At 44.7% G+C, this 18,965-nt stretch overlaps 1 protein-coding gene across 2 annotated transcripts in view; it reads right to left on the reverse strand.

Moving 5' to 3' along the window:
* CFAP65 (cilia and flagella associated protein 65) overlaps positions 1-18,965 on the reverse strand; it is a 684,907-nt gene that overhangs the window by 514,676 nt on the left and 151,266 nt on the right. For both annotated transcript variants that reach the window (XM_085650063.1, XM_085650062.1), the window contains exons 9-10: positions 13,200-13,465; positions 12,037-12,252 (exon numbers count right to left, since the gene is read on the reverse strand). In XM_085650063.1, the coding sequence (XP_085506189.1) occupies positions 12,037-12,252; positions 13,200-13,465 (482 nt within the window). The remainder of the gene's footprint in view (positions 1-12,036; positions 12,253-13,199; positions 13,466-18,965) is intronic.

Genomic DNA, 18,965 nt, shown 5'->3' on the forward strand with positions numbered 1-18,965 from the left:
TGCAACTTCGTTGGTCCCCCCCAGACAAAGAAAGTAGGTCCCAGGACTCTTGGGGACGGAAGGTTTTCGGGTCTGCAGCATCATCGCTAATAGTATCTAGCGCAGCAGCCTTATTAGGCCGCTACGACAGAGGCTTCTGGGACTCCTTGGACCGTTTCAAGGAAAACCTGCCAAAAGAAGATCAAAGGGATTTTGAGGTGGTTATCAAGGAAGGACTCCTTGTAGCCAACCAAGTGATTAGCACGGCAGCGGACGGTGCTACGCTGTCGGCGCATTCTTATGCGCATGGGATTTGCGCTAGGAGGTCTGCCTGGGTAAGACTAACAGCTCTTAAGCCAGATGCACAACAGAGGATTCTTAACCTCCCTTTTTCTGACTCCTCCCTGTTTGGCACCCATACCGATGAGGAGATGGCTAGGATGAAAGCCGAGTTAGACACTCTCAAGGCAGTGGGATTAGACCAGAAAAAAGAGTTCAAGCGGAGATACAGACCCAACCTGCGCAAGGGCTACCAAGAGAGGGTTCAAACCCCTCAGTGGTCCCAAAACAAAAATCAAGGAAAGTCGCAGTTCCAAAGCCGAAAGTCAAACAGAGGTAGAGGAGGTCATCAGCAGCAGTCCTCTACCACGGCTAGATCAGCAGGGAAGCAATGAGCAAGAGGTTCCTCTGGCGCCGTTGCCCACTCCAGTGGGAGGAAGTGTTTCACATCATCTGAGAGAGTGGTGCAGCATAACAAAAGATCGTTGGGTGCTCAGTATACTACGCAATGGATACGCACTACGTTTACGTTTGTCTCCAAAGGACATTCCTCCGAAAAGATCTCGTTCTCACCAGCTAAAGTTACTTCGACAGTAAGTGGTAACCCTTCCGCGAAAAAAGGCCATAGAAGAGGTTCCTCCTGCTCAGCGAGGGAAGGGAGTTTAGTCCAGGTACTTTCTTGTGCCAAAAAGAGATCAAGAGCACAAATTCAGACCGATCATGGACCTTCGATCGCTGAACAAAGTCATCTTGAAGGAGAAGTTTTGCATGTTGGCACTTCATCAAATATGTCCACATCTGCAAACAGGAGATTGGATGTGTTCGATGGACCTCCAAGATGCGTAGTTCCACATAACTATCGTTCCACGTCATCGCAAATACCTACGATTCGTGGTCGGCAGCAAACACTACCAGTTCAAGGTCTTGCCCTTCGGGCTGAAATCTGCCCCACAAGTCTTTACCAAGTGCATGGCGGTGGTGGCGGCGGCGGCTCTACACAGAAAGGGTCTGTTCGTTTACCCTTACTTAGACGATTGGCTCCTGAAAGGGCCATCCCCTCAGCAAGTAAGGAGCGATTTTCAAGTATGTCTGAATCTACTCCGCAGGCTGGGTCTTCATGTGAACATGGAAAAATCGGTTCACCGGCCTACCCAGGCGATCCATTATTTGGGCTCCACTCTGGATACAAATATAGGAAGAGCATTTCCTTCGGAGGAGAGACTTTCTTCAATGCAGCAGGAATGCGAGGCTCTTCTCCGGGCAGCTCGTCCAACGGTCCGGCAAGTGGCTTCTTTCTCATTCCCAACGCCAGGCTGAGAATGAGACATTTGCAACAGGACCTAGAGTACAAGTGGGACCAAGCATCGGGTCACTGGGAAGACCGAATTGTGCTTTCACAAGCAGCAAAGGCGTCCATTCTATGGTGGACTCGACCAAAGAACCTCTTGGTGGAAGTCCCCTTCCATCAACCAGTTTCGACACAGTCCTTGGCAACGGATGCATCTCTACAAGGGTGGGGGCACACATGGATTGCCTACAGATGCAGGGACGGTGGTCCATCAAGGAGCAGTCCTACCATATAAACATGTTGGAGCTGCGAGCAGTCCATCTAACTCTGAAAGCTTTTCAGTCCTCAATCACGTCCAACTCGATCCTGATCCAAACAGACAACACGACCACCATGTATTACCTCAACAAACAGGGTGGTACGCGCTCTCGCCCGCTCTCCCTGGAAGCTCAAACGATATGGCACTGGCTTCTAGGCCAAAGCCTCTCCATCACAGCGGTGCATATTCCAAGGGAGCGAAACGTGCGGGCAGACGCACTCAGTCGGCACTTCGAAGATCAGCCAGACTGGGTGCTAAACGACGAGGTAGTGGCAGATATTTTCCATCAGTGGGGGCAACCTTCCATAGATTTGTTTGCGGACGACCAAAACAAAAAATGCCACGCCTTCGCATCCAGGTTCCATCGTCCAGGGACGAGGGGGAATGCACTTTTGATGGATTGGTCCGGAATATTTGCATACGCCTTTCCTCCCCCGTCTCTAATCCCGAAGGTGGTGTCCAAACTCATCCGATCCAGCATGACGATGATCTTGATAGCTCCGGACTGGCCTCGTCAGTGGTGGAACCCAGACCTGTTACAGTTGTCGGTGCGCCCCCACAAGAGACTACCTTGCAGATCGGACTTGCAGACCAAGATGGACGGGAAGATTCTCCATCCCAACCTTTCCTCACTGAATTTGGCAGCATGGCTCCTGAGGTCCTACAATATGGACACTTGAATCTACCGTAGGACTGTATGCACATCCTAAAAGAGACAAAGAGACCTTCCACGAGGGCGTCATACTCTTAAGTGGAAGAGATTCTACTTGTGGTGCACACGTAAGCATTTTAATCCTACTACAGGGCAGGAGGAAGTAATTCTTCCTTACCTCCTTTACCAAAGCAGGTTTAAAGTATTCCTCGATCAGGGTACACTTGGCGGCCATTACGGCCTACAGAAAGTCTCCCAACCAGACTTCCTTTTTTCAACTACAGGTGGTTAAGGATTTCCTACAGGGGTTGAAGAAGGTTTATCCCCCTGTTCGGCCTCCTTCCCCTCCTTGAGAGTTGAATCTAGTCCTCTCTAGATTGATGGGTCCTCCTTTCGAGCCCATCCATAAGGCCACGATGCAGCATTTGACATGGAAGACCACTTTCCTAGTGGTGATAACATCAGTGCGCAGAGTGAGATCCAAGTGCTGTGTGCCAAAGAGCCATATACTATTTTTCACCACAACAGGGTAGTGTTAAGGACTCACCCTGCTTTTTTGCCAAAAGTTGTATCTGATTTTTATGTTAACCAGTCAATCTCCCTACCATCCTTTTTTCCCAATCCCGCTACTCCTGCAGAGAGGTCACTCCACTCCTTAGACCTTAAGAGAGTGCTCAAGTTCTATTTGGAGGGAACGAAGGACATAAGGAAATCAGATCAATTGTTTTTAAATTATGGTTCCATGAGGACAGGCTTTCCAGCTTCCAAAAGGTCCATTTCGAGATGGATAGTGTCCTGTATAAAATTGGACTACCAGCTGGCAAATAAATCCCTATTGTTGTCGCCTAAAGCACACTCCACTAGGGGACACGCGGCTACGATAGCTTTCTTGCATGATGTTCCAATGGCAGAGATTTGCAAGGCAGCAACCTGGAGATCGGTTGACACTTTCACAAGGCATTATTGTCTTGAATCCGATTCAAGAGCAGATACTCAAGTAGGCGAAGCCTCCTTGAGGAATCTATTCAGATAATAAGATATCTGGGTTTTCAAGTTTGGTTATCTGAGCTTGATTGATAGTTCCTTTTCCTTTTGCCCACAGGTGGAAGGGATGGCGCTTGCTATTCTATTCTAGTGCTTATGACTATTGATGAGGATCCCCTGGAAGAGAAGGATTAGTTACTTACCTGTAATCCTATTTCTCTTCCAGGGGTATCCTCATCAAAGTCATAAGCAACCCTCACGCCTCCCCGGGCAAAGGAACCTTGTTTTTAAGGAATTGTCAACTCTTTGTGTCATGGCTTTTAAGTCACCGCAAAGAACAACTGACCTAACTGTCACCCCTGAGGCATGATGGGAAGCTAGGGGTCATGGCTGCCTTAAAGGCACCGTGCCAGTTTATTTCTATGTTGCTATGAGTTAGCTTTTCGGCCTTTCTAGGCTATGTTTTTCTGCAATGCAGCCTGTGAGCTGTCAACGCTTTCAGTCCTATCTGAGAGATTGTGCTAAGTGCTAAGCAGTAAAACAGTTTTCAAACATGCTTTGCTGTTGTTTTTCCCTGGTCTTATTGTGTATTGTTTATGATATACAGGGGAGTCCTTACAGCATTATTCAGCTCCAGTTATGAAAGGCTGCATTTGCTTTTTTATTATATATATATATATATATATATATATATATATATATATATATATATATATATATATATATATATATATATATTCACTTAAAAAACCAAAGGTTTCACACATGTTATAGTTAGCTGGACATTTCACTCGTAAAAAAACAATGAAATTCCCCCGTTATAGTTAGTGCAGGCAACTATAACTCACGCGACCGCAATCCTCTGCTGATGGCGTCAGATGTTACATCACTGTATTTAGACACTTATTTACCCATGTCTTCTTCCATTAATCTTTAGCTATACATATATTACAAATATTTATTTTTCATAAAGACACATATGTCATCAGTGTATCTGACGTCATCAGCAGAGGATTGCGGTCGCGTGAGTTATAGTTGCCTGCACTAACTATAACGGGGGAATTTCATTGTTTTTTTACGAGTGAAATGTCCAGCTAACTATAACATGTGTGAAACCTATGGTTTTTTAAGTGAATTTGCAAGGTTTTTTAAATGCTAATTAGTAACTATAACGTGTGTGAAACCTATGGTTTTTTCAGTGAATTTGTACGTTTTTTTAAATGCTAAGTTATGTATTTATTAATTTTTTTTTTTCAGGTTTTTCACCGTGCGCGCGCTGTGGGCGCTCGGTGCGCGTCGCGCACCTAGCACCCACGGTTCGCCGTGCACGCACCGTGCGCGCACCTCGCGATTTAAAAAAAAAATAAAAACAGTTTTTTTCGTCCTTGGGGGTCCTTCTGTGACCCCCTGACCAAGGCTAGGGGGTCAGGAACTGTCCACTCCGCCCCCTTTTCACATTCTCCTCCTTTTTTTTTCACCCCCTCAGACTGCGAGAGACAAAATGGCGACCGACACTTCCTGGTTTCGACCGATTCGAATGTTTACCGACATCTAACAACCAATCAGAATTGCGCTCGCGCACGGCAGGGTGCGCGCACAGTGCGCGCACGGTGCATGCGTATAGATATTGATATGCTTTTAAATGCTATTTTCTCAGGAAATACTGAACAGATTTACACCAGACCTGCAAAAGGCACTTCCTTGACCTTATGGCTACCTCTCTGCCAAATTTCACGTAATTCTGTTCAGCCGTTCGGGCTGTAGCTGCGACTAAAGGTCCCATGGAAAAATGCATGGGGAAAACGCGTTTTGGGACCCCCCCTTTTTCTCGGCCCCCGCTTGACGAATCACCCCGAGACTTAAAGGGTAGGAGCTGAACGGAGCGCCCCATTAGTTTTGAAAATTTCGCGAGGATTCGTCAACCGGCGCCAAAGTTAATCAAAATAGAATTTTGAGATTTCCTATGGAAACTAGGTTGTAACTATAACTATCTACTGGCGACCGCCAGTAGATAATATATATATATATATATATATATATATATATATATATATATATATATATATATATATATTATGTATATATACATACATACATATATGTTTGTCACATATATGATTTTGTTTCCGGGGTCCCGTGCATGGGCGGGAATATTCTAGTGCTTATGACTTTGATGAAGATACCCCTGCTCAGACGTGAGTCCCTTGCTCACTTTGCCACTGGATTCAAGCAAGTCTGGCTGAAGACGGCTGAAATGCCAGAAACCGGTCCTAGGAAGCTTGTTTCCAGTCCAGGGAAGACATGGCTTGGCAGTTCGGGCTGGACTGTTCCCATGATGCACAGGGTCAGACTGATTTGCATATGGCCATGTCTGAACTGGGGTGGCAGAGTGGGCTAAAGAACGGTGATGGATCAAACTCAGATCTGTTGACTGGGTGTGAGTGTCTGATTGGTTCTGATGCTCTGTCCATCACCACCCCCTTTTGTACCGCTTTGTTCGCCATAAGTTGGCAGGGTATGCTCAGACGTTGAGTCCCTTGCTCACTTTGCCACTGGATTCAAGCAAGCTTGGCTGAAGACGGCTGAAATGCCAGAAACCGGTCCTAGGAAGCTTGTTTCCGGTCCAGGGAAGACATGGCTTAGCAGTTCGGGCTGGACTGTTCCCATGAGGCACAGGGTCAGACTGATTTGCATATGGCCATGTCTGAACTGGGGTGGCAGAATGGGCTAAAGAACGGTGATGGATCAAACCCAGATCTGTTGACTGGGTGTGAGTGTCTGATTGGTTCTGATGCTCTGTCCATCACCACCCCCTTTTGTACCGCCCCACAAAGACAAAGCGGCCGTCTCGACTGCGAAATACCTTGGATTACCCCTGCCTGATGCCAGCTCTACAGAGTATCGCCACTCCAGCTGTTTAAGTGGGGGCTGCAGCCCAGAATTAAAGAGGGTAGAGAGGGTGAGACATGCGAGGGGTGTCAACCTTCAGTAGATGGGTCTCCTGTAGGAGAATAATGTCCGGATTTTGTAATAGGTAGCGCCATATCTGGTGTCGTATAGTAGTTTTTAAACTGTGTCTAATCTGATATCATATGTCCAATTATGTCAGATGGTTCTCTAATGCTCTACTCCTTTTTTACGCACCTTGCACTTTGGCTTACCTATAATTGACCGTAAACAATCACACTGCCTGTAAGTTAAGTATAGTAGATTTTAAATGACGTGTTTTATCTTCTGACATCATATGTCTGCTTATGGCAGATAGTTCTGTAATGATCTACTCATTTTCACAGTCCTTTGCATAGCATGCCTTTTTTTTAAAATGTTTCACAATGTCAAGGTTTCAATTAACCATACAATAACATTTATTTGACTGAGTGGCTTAGCGCACTGTCTCACTGCTTTGAAAGACGAACAACGTTTTGTTCTTCGCTTAGGCAACAGTTGTAAAATAGTGAGCAGATGTAGTAAGGTCTCTTTTAGGTTTACTGGTGGCACATGCAGGTTTGAGGGACAAGAGGTCAGTGTTCTTCTAGTGCATTTGCATGTGAATGTGCATTTGCCAATGTTCCAATCTTAGGTTGTGGTGGGGGACATTGGGTTGTATTGTATTGTATATTCACTTATATAGCGCAGACTGTCACCCTACGGGTATCCTGGCGCTCTGACAAAACAATCAACTACTCATGCTACAGGAGAGAAGCAGCAATCAGGCTTTTGGGAAGAGCCAGGTCTTGAGGCTCTTCCTGAATTCCAACAAGGAGTCTAGTTGTCTGATGTTCCAAGGGAGCTCATTCCATAAACGAGCTCCTGCTACACTAAAGGCCCTCCCACCCATCCTGGCACGTTTGAACCTAGGTTGTGTCAGTAGATTGGCGTTAGAGGAGCGCAACTTTCTTGGAGGGGAATAGCGTGAGAATCTGTCCTGCAGAGGGGCCGGACCCTCCCCGTGCATAGCTTTGTGTACAAGGCATAGGGACTTAAAATGAATTCTTTCTGTGATCGGTAGCCAGTGGAGCTCACGCAGCGCCTGGGTGGAGGAAGAATCGCGACTGCGGTTAAGCGCCAGCTTCGCTGCAGCAGACTGGACTCTCTGTAATCCCTGCAAGATATATTGGGGGGCTCCTAAGTATAGGGCATTGCAGTAGTCCAGTCTGCTGAGCACTGTGCTCCTTACAATCAGAGCACGTGAGTTGTCTGGCAAGAACGGAAGGATTCGGCGGAGTACTCGCAGCAGCCCAAAACACACACTGGCGGTCTTGTTTGCTTGCGAATCTAATTGAAGGTTGCTGTCAAACATGACGCCGAGGTTCCGGATGGAGTCTGCCAGAACCAGTGGAGCCTCCTCCGGGGTTAGCCTGAACTCAGTCGCCAGGTGATGACTCTGCCCTGGTGGCGAGTAGAACATCACTTCGGTTTTTGCTGCATTAAACTGCAGGGAGTTATTCCTCAGCCAATCTGTGGTCAGGCGCATGCAGTTTTGAAACTGTTCTAAAGGCATCGCCTGTTTACCTTCCAGCGAAAATACCAGCTGTGTATCGTCTGCATAATTTACTAGTTCAACCCCAAATGCTTTAATAGCCGCAAATAGTGGTTGCAGATATATATTAAAAAGAATGGGGCTGATACTGGAGCCCTGTGGAACTCCATAGGCCACGGGAGATTTTTCTGAAGAGAAAGGTCCCAGCGTTACCGCCTGCTGTCTTTCCGCAAGATAGGAGCGGAGCCACTGTAACGCTCTGCCTTTTATTCCTATCTCCTCCAGTCGCTCCAGTAAGATAGGGTGGCTCACTGTGTCGAATGCGGCTGACATATCCAGGAGCACCAGCACCGCGGTGCTCCCGGTGTCAGCCCGCATACGCAGATTATCTAGCACGGTGACCAGAGCAGACTCCGTCCCATGACCAGGGCGAAAACCAAACTGGTCCACGTCTAACAGATGATGCTCCTCAAGGAATTCCGAGATAGATCTGCTCACGACCCTTTCCAGGATCTTAATAGGGAAAGGGAGCAAGGAGATAGGTCGGAAATTGGCTGGATTAGTGGGATCCAGGGAGGGTTTTTTAATAAGAGGGAAGACCACAGCCTGCTTCCATGTGGCCGGCACTTGTCCGGCTTCCAGTGATTGGTTACAGATCTGGCACAGCCACGGGAAGGTTAGATGGCCGTATGTTTTCCACATCTTCTGGGGCAAGGGGGCAAGGGGTGAGCCGGAGGAGATGCTCCTGACCAAGGAGTCAAAAATAGGGGCCGACATAGTAGGAAAGGCAGTAAAGGGTTATGTTGAGCCAAGCTCCCATTTGTTACTGGGTTTTCTCCGGGGCTGAGGGCGGTCGCCTCGTTGTCCTTAAAACGGTCGACAATTTTAGCCACTTTATCTTGAAAGTGGGTGGCGATCTCATCACAGAGCTTTTGTGAGGGGCCTACTCTGTTCTCCAGGCAAGTTGGGGCTGAGATGGTTTTTGCTATTCTGAAAAGCTCCGTAATCCCATTTGGGGCCTGCAGAATAGATTGAGCAAAGAATTGGGCTTTACTTTCCAGAATAAGTAATTTATATCTGCCTAGTATTGACCTCAGAGTAGCCTTATCTCTGTCCGCATACCCCTTCCTCCATGCCCTTTCAGCTTTTTTGCATTGTGATCTTAATTGTCTTAGATCATCAGTGTACCAGGGCGCTGAGATTTTCTTTCTTATTTTCACTTTTTTCATGGGGATCAGATTATCCAGTGCAGACGTGATGTACTCCTGGTATATGTTATAGTTATCCTCCACAGTATTAGAGCTCTGGAAAGGGCTCTTCGAGGGCGGTGTGAGGAGTGCACCAGTCCTTGTTAATTTAGCCCAGTTTCTCCCTTTCCGAAATAGCCCGGCCATGTTGGCTTGGGCAGGAGATACATCTGCCCGTACTGAAAAATGTATCAAGTAATGGTCCGTCCAGGTTTGGGGGAAAATGTCTAAGAGTTCCACCTCTGACTCGTTAGCAAATAAGAGGTCGAGTATATGCCCTCCCTGATGTGTCGGGGAGTTAACTAGTTGTTGAAGACCTAGATTATGGCATGTATACTTCAAATCTCTCAATTGGTTTCGCAGGCTAACATTCTCCCACCAGTTAAAATCTCCCAGGATGATCATGTTAGAATGCGATAGGGATAGGTTAACAATGGTGTCCAGAAGGGGTTGCTGTGAGGTTTTACTCCCCGGAGGGCGGTAGCATAGTAGGCCTGATAAAAGGTTACCCCTGGCTTCCTGTAGCGAGAAGCCCATCAGTTCAAACCCCTCTAGCTTGTCCACTTGTAGCAGGGTGAAGTTTAATTCCTCCCTGAAAATCAGCCCTACCCCTCCTCCCATTCCCACGTCTCTGGGTTTGTGTACAATTTTAAATCCTTCCGGGCAAGCAAGTCCAATTTCGACTGCGGAGTCCGCTCTAATCCAAGTTTATGTAAGAAACAAAGCGTCTAGCTTAAGGTTCTCAATTAGTAACGCTATTTCGGAATAGTGCTTTACCAAGGATCTGCTGTTGATCAATCCACAGTTGAGATGGCCATGAATGTTGGCATTTAAATTTCCTGTGTTTGCCCTGATCTCACTGGCACTGCCATTAAAATCACTAGCAGCAACAGTTCCACTATTTTCTCTCCTGCCTATCTCTATTAGGTGGTTTTTAGAGTACACATGGCGTACCTTGTTGGAATCGCATTCGTCGTCCAGCGTCCGGCTCTCGTCCGGAGCGCGGACGGGCGCAGACGGGCTTGCCTCTGGCGTGCCTCCGGCGCGCCTGCGGCGCGCCCGCTGCGCGCCTGCATTACTCTGTTTTTTATAGTCTCCCCGTCTGAGAGCGTTGATGCGCGTTGCAAAATGGCGCTCAAAGTATAGGATCTAGACCGATCCAAGATGGCGCTCGTGACTTGGAGGAGAGAGAAAGATCCCGCTCAAGCGGCAGGTGAGTGAATTCTGTTTTTAAATGAGGGTATGCGGATAAGAATACAGATAAAAACACAATAAACACAGTAAAAGACCGAAATCCGGTCAGTGAACTAGCAGCAGCAAAGGAAAATTAGCAGCAATGAGTGTCCCTGAGTTAGCAGCAGCAAGTACCCCTGGAACGGATAATGGCCCCGTAACAGCTCACTCCTGCGGCTGAGACTAGAGCGTAATGTCAAGATTTTTGATTACACTTTCATGGGTTTTGATTACACTTTCTTGGTCAGTGTGGGAGAGTGGGTGTCGTTAAATGGAATAAGAGTCTAATTAATTATATCCAGCAGCGGATTCACACCATTGGAGGGATAAAGATAAAGAGAAGACATGATGTGATAGAGCTTTTAGTAATAGGTAGGTTTCAACTGCATTTTACTAGGGGGCTGCAAGGACATAATGTTTCTCAGGACCCAGTCTTTCAATGTTTTCTCTCCAGATCTACTCATGTTCTAATCCATTCTTCTTATTTGAAACAAGACCTCTATAAGCTCACCTTTAAACATACACTCATGGGACCCCTGATTTCAGCAGCAGCCTGGACTACGGCAATGCCCTCTACGCAGGAACCACGGCCAAACTCCAGAAAAGACTTCAACGCATACAGAACGCCTCTGCACGCCTCATCCTCAACATTCCCTGTCACACCCACATCATCACCCACCTGAAAGACCTGCACTGGCTCCCAGTCAACAATGGGATCCTTCAAGCTCCTCACCCACGCCCACAAAGCACTACACAACACCGGACCAGCATACCTCAACAAGCGTCTCACCTTCTACACCCCGAATCGCCAGTTTTGGTCTGCCAACCTCGTCCTCACCACCGTCCCACGCATCCACAGTACCACCACTGGCGGCAGATCCTTTTCCTACCTCGCCACCAAGACATGGAACACCCTCCCCACCCATCTGCGTCAGACCCAGGACCTGCTGACCTTCAGGAGACGTCTCAAGACCTGGCTGTTCGAGCAGTAGCTGCACCCCTCCCCCGCCTTCTCAGCGCCTTGAGACCCTCACGGGTGATTAGTGCGCTCTACAAATGCTTGATTGATTGATTGATACTGGATGGCAGGTATTGTTTACTACTCTTATGTAGGATGTACTATCAAGGAATCTCCATGAATAAATGTATTTAGCTTTAAACTAAGGGGTCTTCACTCTTTCAGTGCCAAGATAAGGGTCCCTAAATAGGGCAATGATCTTAAATTGTGATAATATTAATCTTTGCTTTCATAGTTGTGGCAGAAAGTTTGGAACTAATGAGTTTGTTATCAATTCACGTGTTCACTCGAGAGTGACAGAAAAACTTACAAATATATTCCCATCACCATGACTGAAAAAAAATGGCAATGATGATAGGGACCAAAGGAAGGTTTTCCTAAACCTTCTTCTTATTGTATTCTCCTAACAATGAGGGATAGAGAACATAGTTACAGATAGCAGCATGGTGTTGGGTACTAATTATTACTTTACAGTCTAACAACCCATCTGCTTTTCCTGCATTGCCTTTCCCAGTAGTAAGTTAATTGCTGTGTTCTGTGAATTGCCATACATTTACCTGACCACAGGGTACAGGATTAGGGAGGAGTAAGGTTCCATCTTTTTCCAACTGTAGCTTGCCCTCCTTTAGCATGGAGCCCAGGATGTCTGGTGGATACATGGTTAAGCCTCTGGTCATGTTTGTCCAGTACAGCGAAAGGTGCTTTGGTAGCAGTACAGCTGGTTTCGCCTCATCTGAATGGCATGTACCAATCAAATCCAGAAAGAAAGGATCCTGGGGAGAAGGCAAAGCACATAGCCCAAGTGAACAGCTGTTCTTCCTCACACATAGTCTCAAACCTCATTCATGTTTAATCAAGTTGTAAACAATTCGGATAGTGTCATGTTCACATTTCTACCACCTTTATTAGAATTATGAATGTGTCCTATTTAGGTTTCCTTGGGTCGCAGCTGTACAATTGTCCTAGTACAGTCATAACAATTGGAAAGAATGCACATTTAAAAAAATGTTTTCATGAGGGTAATTTTTTACAAACATCAAATTTCCACAACCTAGTATCATTGTTTCTTATCACCACATGAGCATGTGCAATTAGACAGCAAGATTAAGTACAGTGAACAACATATCTCTGCATCACGCACAATATATAATGATTGGACGGATATTTGGTACTTCATATTGATAAAATAATGACATGGCTTCTGTTTGAACTAGCAGGTGAAATGACAGAAGGGGAACAGTGCCTTTAAATTAAGACTACTTCTGCAACAACATAGGGTCTAACGTGTAATAAAGGCAATTCTAAATACCATCTCTAAAAATCGGAATTGGATTATAAATTGGTTGTAATTTAGGAAAATATTTATGTTGCCATGGTAGCACTATGCACAACAGAACTCTATCCAAATGTTTTCTAAGAAACCCCCAATGTTTTTTACAAAAGCAGCTTTATTTTATGACTAAAAAAAATTACTTCTGTTGAAAAATAACAACACCACATTAAATTACAAAAACACAAAAATGTTGTATAGCATGAGTAAAATCAAGCCGAAATTGATAGGTCAGTGTTTAGAAAGTGCTCTGGTGCTCAGTTGAGGTAAGTTTGAACCGTCTCAATGAAACGCTACAGCTGCCCTGGCCTCCTGACACCCACTGAGAACAGGAAGAAAGCCCCTGGAGTCGTACAGAGCGCCATGTCTCGAAGCAGAGTTTGATTTTACCTGGTGATGGATGAGGCAGGCCACTCTTCTGTAGTGAGCGATGGTGTGAGTGGGGCAGAAGAGGACCTTCAGAACCTGTGAGGTGTTTCCAGCAAGAACGCCGCAGGACGGGTCAAAGGAGAAGACGCTTTCATTGGCATCAATATCAAACACGTAATGGGCTGGTACATCCGCCTCATTGCGGATCTCCAGAATGCGCTGCGCCTGCTCTCCCACGTTGATCAGGCCAAAGTTCACGAAGTTAGTCTGCAAGGACACAGATGGGCCTATAAAAGAAGATATGAGGAAATTTAAATCAACCTCTAGTGGTCATGGCTAGGACTTGATCTTTCATTTACTTAGGACATTTTGACAACAAAAAGCACCTAGAAAAATGAACATTAAAGATTCTGCAGATGATGGTTACCGAACTGCCATATTATGAAGAGAAAGGACAAGAGAAAGAAGTAAATCACAAGAAATGGTGGATGGCATCACTGCATCAAGGAACATGTGCAGGTCCAATAAGGTGCCCGATCGGGCACACTGGGAACGCAAGCACTTTCTAATTGAACAATATATTAGTTAAAGCATTACACGTTTAGGGGTATCTTAAAAGAATAGATATAATTGTTATGGAGCAACTGTTAGGATAACAGAAGTCACAGGTAAAGTGGACCAATCATAAAATAACTAAGAACTTATGCAGAGACGAACAATGGGGAATTGCAATCTAATTTGCATTTTATGAACTTGCTTTCTGTATTACACACCCTGTACTATTACTTTGCATATAAGGGAAAATTGGTAATCAGCGGACAGAATGCGGACCTCAGTGAAGCCTCTAACCAACTTTTCTACTTTGGGGAATGCAGTGAATGGCTCTAGGTAAATCTATAGATAATATGTTCTGTACCCAGTACCAACATTAACAGTGTAATATTTTATCTCGGACCACTTCCCACTGATTGCTTTTTATGGAGGTACACCTCCCGGGGGGAAACACTTACCGGCCCTTTACCCCTAGAACTTTAGGATACCAAGCATAAAAGAAGACCTAGTTGAAATGACTACCAACTACTTTAAAGAAAATGAGGGGTCGGTGATGTGGGAGGCGGATAAGACAGTAATGCGGGGATGCGGTATTTCGGCCAGGGCCAGACATAAAAAAGAAAAGCAGAAGCAATTACTAGCAATCGAAGAAGAGGTTAGCAAGATAGAAGCAGAGCTCGTCTTACTGGATCCCCTGGACTCCAGACATAGGTTATTGGTCAAACAAAAAGAGCATAAAGATATCGCTGAAGAAGAGGCGAAAATGCAATATCGAGCAAGCCAACACTGAATATATGAAATAGGTGATAAAGCTAGTAAACTGTTAGCATGGCTGGATAAACGGGAACAGGCCAACAGATGGGTGTTTGAGGTTACATCAAACGACGGAACACTATGTAGAGATAGGCAAGATATAGCAGAGGCATTCGCAGCATATTTTAGTCAATTATACACACCAGCAGGGAGGTCCACACAAACAGAGTCCCAGGAACTTCTAGCAACCCTCAATTTATCCTCCTTAGATGAAACAGAGAGGGAACGTATAGAGGTGGATTTAACTGAGAGAGAGGTAGTACAGGCAATCGGGGTATTACAGTCAGGGAAGGCAATGGGACAAAGTGGCTTACCTATAGAATTGTATAAACTGACGGCATCCACAATAACTCCACACTTGGTGAAGATGTACACAGAAAGCGTCGAGAGTGGTACCCTGCTTGAGAGTCAGAGACTCGCCAATATTGTCGTAATACAAAAAAGCGGGAAACCCCCTGAAAACAGTGGCTCATACTGGCCCATCTCTTTGCTCAATGCAGAAGTGAAGATCCTTGCCAAAATCCTTGCTATGAAATTAACTCCTCTGCTGAATAAGTTGATTCACCCAGACCAATCTGGCTTGATGCCAGGTAGGAACACTGCGCTCAACTTGCGGCGCCTCCACAGAGTGTTAGGCAGAGCCCGAAATGTTGACGAGGAAGGATTAATAGTATCGCTAGATGCTCAAATAGCATTTGACATGATCGAATAGCCTTTCTTATTCACAGTCTTGGAGAGATTTGGGTTTGGAGAGAAATTTGTATCAGGGGTCAAACTTCTTTATACAGAGCCCCTTGCACATGTTACAGTGAATGGAGGTAGGTCCAAGACCTTCGAGCTTCAAAGAGGGACACGACAGGGATGCCTGCTCTCACCATTAATATTTGCTCTGGTGCTGGAAACGTTAGCGACATGGATCCGGGGAGATCCGCTCCTTAGAGGACTCAAATGGACAGAGGAGTGGGAAGATCGAATCTCCTTGTATGCAGACGACATACTATTGTACCTGGCCAACCTATACTCCTCCATACATATAGCTCTGCATATATTTACCCTCTTCCAAACATATTCAGGTTATTCTATTAACTGGGACAATTCACTCATATACGTCTTATGCGGCCCGGCGGTCTGTGCCACACAAAGAGTAACTGACGGGTTTCGATACCTAGAGATTTATGTCACAAGGGATCCACCAGTTTTTTATGAGTGGTACTTGGCCCCTCCTTTGCGGCGGCTCCAGGACGATGTGCGGCACTGGAGGACACTGCCTCTCATGTTGCTTGGAAAGGCCGCCCTATATAAAATGATGGCACTCCCCCGTTTTCTCTATGTGTTACAGAATACTCCCTATCCAGTTCCACCAACATATTTTAAGGCGATCGATTCTGAAATTCGTACACTCCTATAGGATAGTGACATCCCCTGTATAACACTAACTAAGCTCACAAAAAGTTTGTACTATGGGAGGATAGCCCTCCCGGCAATCCAATATTATTATTGGGTGGCCCAACTTGCACTGATGAATCACTGGGTCCACTGGCCTCGAACGGACCTGGCATATAGACTGGACAGATATATAATGCCCTCAGATAAATACCTAACAACGATATATGGTGGGGCGAGACAATACGCCGCAACATACGCCAACATCAACAATACTCACATTATGGCACACTGCAACAACTGCTCTGGGGTGGAAAAATAAGATAACATTGGCTGCTCCTCTACTGGGATCAGCATAGCTGGGGATACTGGCTAAGCACCCTGGGTTTGATAAATGGGACCTCATTGGACTCTCTAAGGTTGGAGACATATGGGCAAAGAGGGAGATGGTTGCCTTCAGCAAGCTTCAATAGGAATATGAATTGGGAATAGGGGAAACCTTTCGATATTTACGGGTATGAAGCACACTTTCTAAAGCGATACCCAAGGGTACTGAACTCAAGGCCTCCTTCCCCCTGGAAGATAGACTTTTAGATGATTATTTACCAAAAAAGCAATATCAATAACCTATAAGAAGATATTAAATAACATGCTGGATCCCCTGGGGAAACTATGACCTAGTTGGGTGGCAGATATCAGAGATATGAGTGATGAAGAGTGGCAGGAGGTACTGGCATACCGCTGGGAGGTGGCAATATGCACTCGATTCCGCCTTATACAATTAAAGGTTTTGCACAAAACATACTACACGAGTATGATATTAGTTGAAACGGGTGTCTCTGACTCCTCGCTCTGCCCTAGAAACTGTGGTTGGATAGGAACTTTTTTACACCAGTGGTTGGATTGCCCGACTGTTCAACGATATTGGGATAAGATAACGTGAAAAATGTTGACTATGTGGTAAAGAACTGACCGTCTCTCCCCGATGGTGTGGGACGACAATGATTTTACATCTATAGAAAGAACCTGGATCGCCCTGGGGTGTATGGTGGCGAAACGTAATATTGCAAGGAAGTGGAGGGGGGACGACTGTTCCTAGACTTCGAGAATGGGAGGAGGACATGGATTGGTGCATGCAGGCTGAAAGAGTGATTTATGAAGGGAGAGGTTGTCCTAAAAAATGGACTGAGATCTCGGGGTCCTGGAATAAAAGAAGAGGGATGATATGTTTGCTATTTGAGGATTCGCCCAAACATGGGAAACAATGATAGGTGGGAACTGCAATTCCGACTTCCGATAAGTTTGTATCTATTGTACTTGACGTGCACCCTGAAGGAACTGTATTTGTGGACATGTACTGTAACAATGTATTATGGATAATACTTGCTTGCTTCCAATGTTTAATAAAAAGACATTTTTAAAAAACTGCAATATTTACATTGTATTAGGATTCTGTTTGGAATAGAAGCAAATGTACTTGATGTATTTTAATAAGTTTTGCAATTCTCATGAATGCTCTTTCATGAAACCTCTGGAATTGGGCAAACAATGAGAGAGTGGGGAAGCAGGCAATAGGGACTCCTCCACCTTGTACTATTGGCGATAATATAATGAAATGAAACAATACAATTTTCTCTTGAACTGAATTTTTAGAAAGATGTTAAGTGTATAGCTGCCTCCAAACATAGAAAAAAAATAAAGATTGACTTCATGCTCAACTTTTAAACATTTAATGCTTGATGATAATCAATTAACCCAGCCGTTCATAACATTTTGACGTCTGTGATCCCCCACTGAATCACTACTGCAAGCCGAAGACCATTGCGCAAGCAATTTCTACTCAACAAAATACATACACAAAAAAACAGAAGCAAGTTTACATTAAACAATTACACAAGTTACAAAATAGTTTTTTTAATTCACACAAAAAAAGATATACAAATATCAAAGTTTTATTTTAATGGGAAGTTTAGAGCTTTTCACAATTTGGTTTTATTTCTAAAAGACAAAGCAATATGCTAGGCTCCAGTATATCCCTTTGTCTGTTTTGCTTCTAAAGAATGCTTCTTCGGTCAACACTTACCAGCGCTTCAATTGAGGCCACCAATTGTCCATTCTATAAGCTGTTTGCTGTACTTGTGCTGCTCCTGCAAGTCACGCTAAGGATACCAACTTAATTTTTTGTCTCCAATTTCAAATCCCTTTCCAATTACAGTCATTTTAAAATAGTACATTCTTACTTTTTGCTTTCTTACTTATATATACTTTCTTAAAGTATTAATACTATTTAACTGTCTAAAGATTTGGGGACTCCCTGGGTAGGTTAAGAAATGCTGCACTAAGCTGTAGTAATTTTGGGAGCTATGCTTAGGTGATATAAATTGAAAAGTAATATAATAAATGTTTTTACTGTGTTGTGCACTATTCCAAGAATAGCACACAGAATCATGTTTTAAGGTATCACAAAATACTCAACATAATGAACCTGTTCTAATGAAAAAAAGAGGGATGTTAGATTATTCCTCTACCTTACGAAGTTAAATTGCTCGTATCTGAGTGAGCAGGTAATCGGTTTAGACATGCTACAAAAACAAAATTCTGTGTTTTGAACTACTATGACCACAAGGAAAAAGACTGGAAGGAAAGAGGTTACCTTGTAATAGCAATCTGGTGTTCCCAATTCAATCAGTCAAGTTTTAGAACAGGCAACAGCGTTTAGTCACCCTAATCCTGGATTTTTATGCTTTATATAAATCGTTGACCAATTGGCTGACTGATTGATGCTTCAACATATGTGACACACTTGGCCTGTGTTTAAAAGGCTCAGGTGCATTGGTTTTTTAGAAAGATACAGATTTGGTAAAAGCTACGTTTATGATTGAAATACTTTTAAAGGTAGACATTGCGATGCTTTAATCGTGATAGCTAGGGACTAGAAACAATTCCTGCCTTCCTTACGAGGAACATGTCTAAGACTACCATTTTGCTTTTTTTCAAAAGAGATATTTGCTGAAACTCAAATTGTCAGAAGTTTGAACA

The sequence above is a fragment of the Triturus cristatus genome, chromosome 3_2, assembly GCF_964204655.1.
Source record: "Triturus cristatus chromosome 3_2, aTriCri1.1, whole genome shotgun sequence".
Lineage (NCBI taxonomy): Eukaryota > Metazoa > Chordata > Amphibia > Caudata > Salamandridae > Triturus > Triturus cristatus.